Here is a 12,112-nt window from a genome sequence, read left to right as displayed (position 1 = left end):
TTCATTGTATCCATTGATTACTAAACACAAGTTGAATTCAGTCAAGAGGAAAGCTGGGAAGAAGTATGCCTCTCCTGGATGAGGAGTTGAACACCTCTTCCATTCCTTTTCCAGTTATCTCAGTTGGAGGACCAGAACTACAAAATCTCTAGGATCACTTCTGTTCTTCAAGTCAAGCAATTACTGTCATTCACTAGACAGCTCAATACAGGAGGGAATCTCCAAATTATCTTGTGTGGGCATGACCAGGGTAAACACTTAAATAAAATTAAACACTCCATGAACATTTTAATGATTCCTTTACAAGGAGAAAGCACAGAATGTTCCTAGACAAAAGGTGCAAGTTGCTTGATCCAACCTCTGTAATAAAACCTCCAGTTTTTCTTTTTTTTTAATTTATTTTTAAATGCATTCCCTCCCTTTCCCCAATGATTTCTGACTTTTTCCCTCCCTCTCTATTTCGAGCTCAGACTTAGGATTAGCTTTAAACATTTTTATTTTGGTAGCAAGTTCTTGGTTTTGGATATTCATTGTTTTATACTGTATAATTATTAGGTTTGTATTATTTTTTACTGTTGTATATTGTATTATTATCATTTTCGCATTGATTTTTATTGTTACATATTTCATAGACATTAGGGCTGGAAGGGACCTCGGAAGATCATCGAGTCCAGCCCCCTGCCCCATGGGCAGGAAGTCAGCTGGGGTCATAGTATCCCAGCAAGATGAGCACCCAGTTTGCTCTTGAAGGTGTTCAATGTAGGCGCTTGAGCCACCTCCAGCGGCAGGCTGTTCCAGACCTTGGGGGTCGGACAGTAAAGAAATTCTTCCTTATGTCTAGCCTGAAACGGTCTTGTAGTAGTTTATGACCATTCGACCTAGTTGTCATCCCTTGGGGCGCTCTAGTGAACAAACGTTCCCCCAGATACTGGTGGTCACCCCTGATAAACTTATAGGTGGACATCAGATCACCCCTGAGCATGTGCTTTTCCAGGCTAAAGAGCCCCAGGGCTCTCAGCCTGTCATCATAGGGTCTGCTTCCCTGACCTCTGATCATGCATGTGGCTCTTCTCTGGACTCTCTCAAGCTTCTCCACATCCTTTTTGAATTGTGGAGCCCAAAACTGGACGCAGTACTCCAGCTGCGGCCTCACTAAGGCCGAGTACAAAGGGAGAATGACGTCCTGGGATTTGCTTGAGAAGCATCTATGGATGCAAGCCAGCATTTTGGTCGCTTTACTAGCCACAGCATCGCACTGCAGGCTCATGTTCATCTTGTGGTCAATGATGACCCCCAAGTCTCTTTTTTGCATAGTGCTAGCCAACATAGCACTGCCAAGCCTATAAGGATGCTGCGGGTTTTTCTTCCCAAGGTGGAGAACCTTGCATTTATCGGCGTTGAACACCATCAGGTTCTCATCCGCCCACTTGCTGAGCCTGTCCAGGTCAGCCTGGATCACCCGCCTGTCTTCTGGTGTGGATGCTTTACCCCAAAGTTTGGTGTCATCGGCGAACTTGGCCAGTCCGCTTCTGACTCCAGTGTCCACATCGTTAATGAAGATGTTGAACAGTATGGGTCCAAGGACAGAGCCTTGGGGGTCCCCACTGTTCACAGGACACCATGATGAGTGACTTCCATCAATTACTACCCTCTGGGTCCGATGAACATTGTATTGTATGGTTTAGGCTTGTGTTTTTAAGTGAACCAAAGTCATGTCAAGTTTCCATTTTATATGTCAAGCCTCCATCTCTTGTCCTCTGCCTGGGCATCCCATTTTGCAACAATATGATTCATTGTACCCCTCCCATGTAAATTGGTTCCCAGATGAATGAGAATGATTGGGAATGAAGGACTAGATAGATGACTAGGTAGACTAGAGAGAAGCTGGCTGAGGAACTGAGGCTTGGGTTTACTTAAAGTAGACTAGGGCCGGAATCTGAGGCAGACAGCTGAGAAATTGGGGGGGGGGGGGCGGGGGCAGATAAGTGGTGGCAAAGAGGAGACAGGCAGGAAAGAAACTGAGGCAGAAACCTGGTTGCTTAGGGGAAAAGGAAAAGACAGTGGAGATAAGACAGTGGCAAAGAAACAGGGGGTTTGCAGGCAGAGAGGAGCTCAGGACAGGTTTTGGAGGTGGCAGTGAGCCAGAAGCAGGAGAGGGAGAAATGAGACAGAAGTTAGAGGGGCGAGGAGTAGAGATTGGAGCAGGGACAAACCATAGTAAAGCAAAACCCAACTTAGTGGTCCAAATAACAGTTTTATTACACAGACAACAAACTACACAGCCCCATGAAGTTATTGGTTCACACACACACACACACACACACACACACACACACACACACACACACACACACACATACACACATACAAGCACTCACAATGGCAGCAGGAGAAAGAGACTCAGTGGAAGGGTTAGAGTCCAGGTAGAGAAGAGAAGCAGAGTCCAAGTCCTTGGTTGAAGAGGGGGTTGGGGTGATAGCTACCTATCCAGGCTGGAAAAGGGTCCTTGTCCAGTAGGTGTTGTCCAGAGGGGGGTCACCAGCAGGGCCTTGGGTGGATAGGTGGTGTGGCATGGTGCTGGTCCAGATGGACAGGGCGTCCCACTGAGTCTGTCTTCACTGCCCGTTTTTATAGGGGCAGACCTTGTGTGACCCTAGTGACAGGAGGCATGCCCAGGCAAGGGTCAGCCCCTGGCATACTGAGCATGTGTGCTTCAGGCAGGGATGTGCAGTTTCAGGTGTCTGTAATGGTGGGGTACAATGATAGAGTTGCAGGTTCTGCAGGGTCTTTTGTCTTTCAAATGCTGGTCTTGTCTATGTTCCTGGGTGAGGTCCATGGTTCCGGATGAATCAATGCCAGGTAATGGCACAGTCATTACAGGCCATTTAGTAAAGGCCTGCTACCATTGTATTTTAATCATTCCCAAAACTGTCATTCATCCGGGATCCAATTTACATGGGAGGATTACATGAATCATACAGTTGTGACACAGGGGATGCCCAGGCAGAGGACACAAGATGGAGACTTGATATACAAAATGGAAATTTGACATGACTTTGGTTCACTTACAAACAAAGACTTAATACAATATCCATATGAAACAATAAAAATCAATATGAAAATGATAATAATACAATATACAACAGAAAGAATCAATACAAACCTAATAATAATGTGGTATAAAACAGTAGATATCCAAAACCAAAAACTTGCTACCAAAATAAAAATGTTAAAGCTTATCCTAAGTCTGAGCTCATTTATGCTTGTCTATAGGGAATAGAAAGGAAGAGAAAGAAAAGCCAGAAATAATTGAGGAAGGGAAGGGAATGCATATCTATCATATGCATCTATCAATCTATCATCTATATGTATATATAAATATATATATATATATATATATATATATATATTAAAAAAGAAAAACTGGGGGTTTTGCTACAATACCAATGGGACCTTGGGGCTCAGTACCAGCAGTTGTCCCTTTATCCTAGTACTTGTGGATTATGCTGCCCAGTGTCCAGAAGTGGTAGTGATTCACACTGCCTTGACCCAGACATAGCCTATGGAACTATTAAATATCCAGAACAATTTTTAACTGATCAAGGCACAATCTTCATGTCTTGGCTTCTGCAACAGATGTAGGCGCTTCTGAAAGTCCAGCCTATCAAAACCTGCATATGACTGGTCTGGTGGGACGTTAAGTAAATATGTGACATAAGATTCCTGGAAATTAAATGTGAATCTGCTGTATTTGCTGTTTGCAATCCAGGAGGTTCTCCAATTATCTGCGGGATTCTCTCCTTTTGAACATCTCTATGGAGTAGCCTCAAAGTGTGCTAGACTTATATCTTCAGACCTGGGAAACACAGGACATGAAGGACCAGAATGTTGTCTAATGCATTCTTAGGCTGTGGGAGTAACTGGACTTGGTCAGGGCCTGTGCTAAAGAAACCTCTTGGCTGCACAGCAAGTGCACAAGCAATATTACAACAAGAATTCCTGGTTCTGATTCCTGCTGTCTCTCATTCACCAGAGAGCAAATTTCTCACCAGGGACAGGGGCCATGAGGTCATATATTGAGTTCACATCTAACACCACCCAAACTGAACGTTGCATATGAAATTATCCTAATAGCCCTTAGAGGAGAGGGCTGAGATCTTTTAAAGTGCCTGGAAAGTGCTAGGACCATTTGTAAATGTTACAGTTTTTAAGTTTAAAGCCATTTGTAAATGTTACATAAGGAGTGAATTGTTCTCCTAAGAGCACAGCAAGGTATAACAGGGGCTTGTAACCTCTCTTAGTCATGTTGAGACAAGTGTTGCATCAATTTAGCCCTTCAACATTATGTTGAGTTGATCAGGTAACAGGGGACAGCTTTTCATTTTAATTTGTCCCACTGAAATTCATTTAAAATATTTTCAAAAACAAGAAATGAAATTCAATTTAAATGTTTCTGTGGAGGGGAGGAAAACATTTACTGAACTTAACTGGTCTTGTAGCCTGATGTCAACAAAATCAGGGCAGTTCAACTTTCCTGTGAGGAGGGGCCAAATGCCCTTCAGACTGCAAAAGTGGGTATGAACTAGGGGGGAGTCATGAGCCTCAAGGACACAGCACAGCCAGGAACTAACCCCCCTCTCCACCCTCCTCATTGAATTTTGTACTCAAATTCCAGCAACACCACTACACTACGATCCCATCTCCACCCCCCCAGTCACTGAACTGAGCACCCAACTTCTGTTTCCTGCCACACCTTAGGAGTTGGGCACAACCAGAAAAGGCCTGAAGAGGGATGGGAGCCCAGAGACTCTAACTGCCTTTGCAGTTGCAGAAATGGGGAGACACATGACTGGATAGCAGCCCAGGACACCAGTCAGATACCTGAACTACATGTCTTGAGTGAGTTAGTCCCATTATATTTGGGCTAGAAAAAGAAGTTACATATAACCCAGTTTAAGAGATCAGAAACTAATTTAAACCTGTAACATAACAGAAGCTCATTGCATATAAACCCCTTTCAAAATGGCTGAAACTGGCTTAAGATAAACCTGGTTGAATGTACTATCAGACTTAAATGATTTGGTTCAAACCAGTTTATTAAACTTCTATCTCAGACCCCTTCCTGGTTCAAGTTAAATCACAGTCCCACAGCATCCCAGCATGATTTGCAGCCAACTTTGAACAAGGGGGTGAGCAGGGGCAAGCCTGGGTGGGGACACAGCCCAGTCTGCAATGGGGAGGGGGGGGGGACTGCTCCCCCAGGCAAGCCCTGGCTGGGGTCTGGGGCCAGGGAGTGGGGTTTAACACCTTTTCCTTTTTTTAACTGTAGGGTCTAACACCCTTCCCCTGTTCAAACTTACTGCTGGCTGACATCCCAGAGGCAACTGGAAGCAGGAAGAAGTGATGAGCAACCTGCAGAGTCCTGCTGCTCTGATTTTGGACTACAAATCCCAGAGACCTTAAGGGCAGCAGGAAGAGGAAGCGAACACATAGCCAATACTGGCAGCATTCCAGAGAGCCATGCTTTAGTGTCCCCTGGCTTGTAGCCAGAGTCACTGCAGGCATGTGGCTGCATTTCTTGAATCTAAGGTAAATGTCTGTTCACTTCTGTTTCAATTTAATCTATGCAGTCTAGACTAACCTGCAAAGACTATACCATCTCAGCCTCAGGCTTTGTGACTGTCTGTACTTAGCCTAAAATTCTGGAGACATAAACTACTTATGGACTTCTCAGTGGTGGTTAAAATGTGAATAAAATATATGTGAAATTAGATCAACTACAGGTGACCTTGCTGAACTCACCAAACAAAACTGAACAAACCCAACTTCATCATTACTAAGATCATAAATTGAAGGACATGCACACTACATGATTACATTGGTGTCATGCAATTACCCACCAGTGAAAATGGGGAGTTAACCAAGAATGCACTGCCCTATCCTGATGGAGGTCAGACCCCTCTGGGGTCAATTTACTGCTGTCTGGATGGTCTGTTGGACGTTAGCAGACATTTGTTCTTGACATGTCAAACAGGATTGAGTCATGTTTAGGAAGCCCGCATGGAGGACAGTCATGCTGCACTTTTCAATTTGACCTTTTTGATAGTAGAATACAAATTCCTGCCCTTCAGCTTTTTCCCCTTCACAAAGTTTATTCTATGTATTGTAAGGCACACATGGCAGGTGCAAGGGGCTATCAGAAAACTACCTGATACACTGTGTGAGTGCTTAATCCTTCTAACAACACTTAGCACCTGGCAGCTACTTGGTCCCTTAGACACTGACTAGGTCCCCTCACTGCATTCAGGCTAAATGAAGTGCTAACAATTAGAAGCAAAGTGAAGGCACCCAGTATGAAACCAGGGAACCTTGCTGAGGTGCTGAAGCTTTTGGCTTTGGCAAATGGTGAATGCTGTTGGTATGATATATGTGAGTGCTTACTTTACTAAGGGGTGTCTTAACTAGACCCTAATTGTCAGCATGCCTAATATCTAGGTGTTCAAACCTCCTTTCAAATAACCGGCTCTCAGCATGGAGGCTTTTCTGGACCTCCCTCTGAGCTGTATTTATACTGATGTGCACCTTAGAATTCTTCAAATGTCTACCTAGGCTCCAATCTCTATAGGACAGATGAGGAATGAGACTGAGGAATATATAAAGTATTGATATATAAAGTAGCATAACTCAGATGGGGAAAGCAGCATTTGGTACTGTCCTTGATGAACAGCAGAACCTCCCTGCTCACCCCCAGAAACTGCCATGGCAGGAATGACCCTGCACTGCCCAACCATTCAAGCTGGACAGGCACAGATCCACATGCCATCATATATCTAGGCAGCAAGGGACAAGAAGACTGGTGCCCCTCAACCCCCCAGGCAGTCTTTGCCAGTCCTTGTACAGCCCCACTCTCAGCGTGACATCTCCTGGGGGAGGGGGAGTGAGAAGCTTTTTACACCACAGAGCTTAAATGTGAAAGTAGGCAGAGGCCTACTACACTATTCCCCTCATACATTTAATAGATTTCATAAACATTAGGGCTGGAAGGGACCTCAGAGGACCATCGAGTCCAGCTGCCTGCCCCAGGGGCAGGAAGTCAGCTAGGGTCAAAGGATCCCAGCAAGATAAGCATTCAAACATTTCTTAAAAGAGTCCAGAATAGGTGTTTGCACCACCTCTGGAGGGAGTCTATTCCAGGCCTTGGGGGCTTGGACAGCAAAGAAGTTTTTCCTTGTGTCTAGCCTAAATCAGTCTTACAGTAGTTTGTGACCATTGGACCTTGTCATCTCTTGGGGCACTCTGGTGATCAGGCATTCCCCCAGATCCTGAATTACACCCCTTATATATTTATAGGCTGCTAACAGGCTACCCCTGAGCCTGTGCTTTTCCAGGCTGAAAAGTCCCATGGCTCTCAGCCTCTCTTCATAAGGCCTGTCCTCTTGCCCTCTGATCATGCATATGGCTCTCCTATGGACCCTCTCAAGCTTCTCCACATCCTAGTTGAATTGTGGAGCCCAGAATTGGAAGCAGCGCTCCAGCTGCTCCCTCACCAAGGCTAAGTACAGCAGGAGGATGACATTCTGAGATTTGCTTGACAAGCATCTATGGATGCAAGACAATTTTTGTTGACTTAACAAGCTGCGACATTGCATTGGTGGCACGTGACCCCCAATCCCTTTCAGCACTGGAGAACTGCTGAGCCTACAGGCGTGATGAGGATTTTTTTCCCTGAGATTAAGTATCTTGCATTTATCCATATTGAATGTCATCAGGTTTTTATCCACCCACTTTCTAAGCCTATCAAGATCAGCCTGGATCACTAGCCTATCCTCGGGTGTGGACACTCTACTCCAAAGTTAGGTGTCATCGGTGAAGTTGGCTAGTCCACTTCTGAAACCAATGCCCGCATCATTAATAATGATATTAAAGAGTACAGGTCCAAGGACAGAGCCTTAGGGAACCCCACTGGTCACGGAGCACCATGATGATTCAGTTCCACTGACTACTACTCTCTGAGTCCAAACTCAGAGCCAATTCCCCAGCCATTGGACTGTGATGTAGCCGAGGCCACAGCTGGCCAATTTTTCTGAGGAGCTCATGGGACACATGATCAAAGGCTTTTTTAAAGTACAGAAATATGACATCAATCTCTTCTCCCTTTTCCAGGTGATATGTCACCTGGTCATACATAGAAGGAAATCTTTCCAGGGATTGAGGTCAAGCTGATTGGCCTGTAGTTCCCCAGACCTACTTTCCTCCATATCTTGAAGATAGGCACCACATTGGCCTTCTTCCAATGTTTGGGTACTTCACCTGAGCACCACGAGTTCTCAAATACCCTTGCCAGTGCCTGAGCTATGATGCATGCCAGCTCTTTAAGTACTCTGGGGTGCAATCTGTCATGACCAGCTGACTTGAAGGTGTCCAGCCTCTCAAGGTGTTCCTTTACAAGGTCTACACCGATGCTGGGTATAAATTCACCCTCACCCTGGTTGTCCCACATCATGTTAGGCAGGGCGGTCCCTTTCGGCTGGTGAAAAACCATTGCAAAGTACCCATTAAGTAAGTTGGCTTTTTCCTGGGTGTCAGTTGTCAGTTGTCCCATTTGCTATAGCAGGGGTCCAATGTTACCCTTGTTTATCTTCCAGCTCCCCTCCTCTCTGCTCTCTCATGGCCTGCATAGTTTCTCCCTACCTGCCCCCCACCAGCCCTGGGTGCTGCAGGAACTTTCGATGCCTCTTGACATATGGCTCACACAGCATCAGTATCCAAGCTAGAACAAAACTCCTGTTCTTCAAGGTCAGAGATAGGTCCCATGCTGAGGACAGGAAGCACACTTTCTTATGTATTCTTTAAGCATGAAAACACTGGGAAGAACAACATATATAATGTGCACATATACGATAATGGAAAACTTACTTCTGTAAAGTCAAATGTAAGCTTTATCTTACAGACTAATGGAAAAAATATAGAGGAGACAAATACATATATGTTAAATTTCTGTTTGATTTATATTGCCACGTCATGGCTGAAAATGGTATAATTGATTTCCCTTGTTGGACATGGAGGCAGCTCCACTGAAGTCACATGTTACATCCTCCCACAACATCAGTCAGTCAGCTTCCATCCAGCTAAATGGAGTGTCACACATTTGCTGAAGATTTAGATCTATTTGTTGAGGTCAATTTCTTCCCTCAGGCACTTCAGTTTTACAAGGGCAGTTTGCACTTTTAGCCATGAAGGTACCAGTCTTGCTTTAAAAACCCTGAAGAAGAGACTTGGCCTTGGTTTGCAGTGGTCATTAAAGTGTTCTAAGAAGCATGTAGTTCATTCTTGTAAAACCCCAAAAGCACAGAGTGACAGCAAGTTCACCGGTGAAGAATGGGCAGATGGTGTTCAGTGAAGAAGAGACAGTGAGCCAGTTTCCTCAGACCAGTAAGGATTTCCCTGTTCCTCATGCTGTAAATGATGGGATTCATTGTGGAGGGCACTACTGAGTATATGACACCAACTATGAGATCCAGCACTGATGGGATGTGGGAGCTAGGTTTGAGATAGGCAAATGTGACAGAAAAGACAAACAAGGAGACCACAATGAGGTGAGGGATGCAGGTGGAAAAGGCTTTATGCCGACCATGCTCTGAGGGGATTCTCAGCACTGCACGTAAGATCTGAATGTAGGATGCAACAATAAGAATAAAACTGGACAAAATTAAGCAGAAACTGAATAATATCATACAGAGTTCCCTGATATATGTGTCCAAGCAGGAGAGCTTGAGGAGCTGGGGAACTTCACAGAAGAAGAAGTCTACCACATTGCCTCCACAGAAAGTGAAAGAAAACAAGTTCCAAGTGTGCATGATAGAGTTGAGTACACCAGCTACCCAGGCACTGGATGCCATTTGGACACATGCTCTTCTGTTCATGATCATCTCATAGTGCAAGGGCTTGCAGATGGCAACGTAGCGATCATACGCCATGACGGTGAGAAGGGCAAAATCTGCTCCCGCCAAGAAGACAAAGAAAAACACTTGGGTGGCACACCCAACATACGAGATTGTCCTGATGTTCAGCAGGGAGTTGACCATGGCTTTGGGGATGATGACACAAATTGTTCCAATATCTAGGATGGACAGGTTCATGAGGAAGAAGTGCATTGGGTTGTGGAGGTTGCGATCAAGGACTACCGCTGTGATGATAAGAAAGTTCCCCATCAGGGCAGTGAGATAAATCACTAGGAACATGACAAAATACAAAATCTGCATCTCCTGAGCATCAGAGAATTTCAGGAGGATGAACTCAGATACAGAGCTTTGGTTGGACATTTTCTTCTTTGCTGCAGTGTGGGCTGCCTGCAGACAGAATAAGAGATATAGAAGCCCAGGGTTCTGTTATTCATATAACTGTCCACCTGAAAAAAACCACTAATGAATTTCCTAGAGAGAGAATCTTCCCTGCTGTTACTCATTTGGCTGCATTAAGCTCCTGCTGATTTCCACCAGGAGGACTTGGGGTATAGCCACCCACAAAGTTAGTTTTGGCTAACTCCAGGAGTTAAGGAAAGGATAAATCAGTCACTTTCTTTTCAGTGAGCTTCCTCTCAATTAACACATTGCCAGCAGAGGATCATTTAGGCCCAATGACACAAGAGCGTGTTCACCTAATGGGATTCAAGCAGCACCAGGACCATTGTGTTTGGAGTTGAGGAGAGTATTGTATGAAGAGAAAGGAATAACAGTCGCCACATTTCACAGATTGTATGCTGCAGCAACTGGGGTCAGACCCTGATCTAGTCTGTCTTTTTGACACCTTTTCCTGCTGGCCTAAATCATCCCTATTCTGAGATAAGAACAGCCAAATAGTCAAAAAGACAAATATATATGTTACATGAACTTTTTAAAGTAGTCTGAGATACATAAGAGAAAAAGTTCCCTCCCTTCCTCGCTCATTATCTTTCCCTCTGTTGCTGTTTCCTTTCATTTCTCTTTTTCACCGTTCTAAGTTAGTTCCCTTGATTGGTTTTCTATCAATTTCTTGTTACTTTCCTTTTTCTCTCAATGTTCTGCCCTTTATAGCTGATGGTAGCCAGTGCCCTGAACCAACTCAGGTCTACCCTGCATGTGCACCCTCAAAAATGTATTTCACATAAAGGGATGATGTGCAAAGCAACTAAACTTTCAAGTAGCCTAGTTTGATTGGGTTCAAGTCCAGTTTGTAAGCAAGAGAAGCTAAATTGCAATGAAAACACTGTTTGGAGTAAAAGAAGCAAATCCTTTTTACCTTGTGTGCCAAAGCATCACTTGCATTTTGCTACATGTGTTTTGTGGCACCTCAAAACCCTTTGAGGCACTGCAAAGAGCATGGGTGCTTGTCTTGGCATGCCCTCAGGGACAAATCTTATTTCCTTTTGAAAAACTTTGATGGCACTTATATCAACTGGTTGTTAGACAATTTTACTGCAAAGTGTCAGAAGGAGTATCAAATCTTCTTGGGGTGGGGGAATCTACACCCCATGTTCTCTTACTCCCTGAGCAAGTGGCCTAGAGACTAAGCTCTGGGGCTAAGAGGGAGGGTCAAACACCTGCTTGTCATATTCTTTTCTGTTTCTCACTTGTCAGGACATGCCTGGTATGATGCATGTGCAGGATCCTCCTGTTCTGTTGAAGTGTCCACTTAGTCTGAGCAATACAGAAATGCAGGGAGAAATGGAATTACAGGACTACCTAAGTCCCACATATAACTCCATTTCCCCCTGTATTTCCCTACCGCTCAGGCTCAGTAGGCTGCACCATACTCACATGGACACCATTCAAACTAGGGTGAATGAGAAACAATGAATGGCTTCAGTTACTCCTTTTGCCTTCCTGCTTTCACCATTGAAGTGACTTGGATTTTACAATACCTCATGTACATTCTCTAACCCAGGTTACCAGCACTTGGGTATGATGTTACAAATCTTCTTTGGATTTGTTAATACATTATAGACATCTGTGAATCATCTTTGACAAATTTCCCACCCTCTATTTCTTTAAGTAATGCTTGCCTTGTACCGTCTCATGGGGTCTCTCCCCAGAGCACCCCAAAGTCACAGGTTCCAAAGTGGTGAAGTGCAAGA

The 12,112-nt window shown here is 44.5% G+C and overlaps 1 protein-coding gene across 1 annotated transcript; it reads right to left on the bottom strand.

The window, feature by feature from the left end:
• Positions 1–9,365: 9,365 nt before the first annotated feature.
• On the bottom strand, positions 9,366–10,322 carry LOC132251901 (olfactory receptor 14A16-like). The gene has a single exon (XM_059731820.1). The coding sequence runs from the start codon at positions 10,320–10,322 to the stop codon at positions 9,366–9,368; it is 957 nt and encodes a 318-aa protein (XP_059587803.1).
• Between the last annotated feature and the right edge of the window lie 1,790 nt (positions 10,323–12,112).

This window comes from Alligator mississippiensis, chromosome 7 (genome assembly GCF_030867095.1).
Source record: "Alligator mississippiensis isolate rAllMis1 chromosome 7, rAllMis1, whole genome shotgun sequence".
Classification (NCBI taxonomy): domain Eukaryota; kingdom Metazoa; phylum Chordata; order Crocodylia; family Alligatoridae; genus Alligator; species Alligator mississippiensis.
This window is presented reverse-complemented; position numbering and strand designations above follow the sequence as displayed.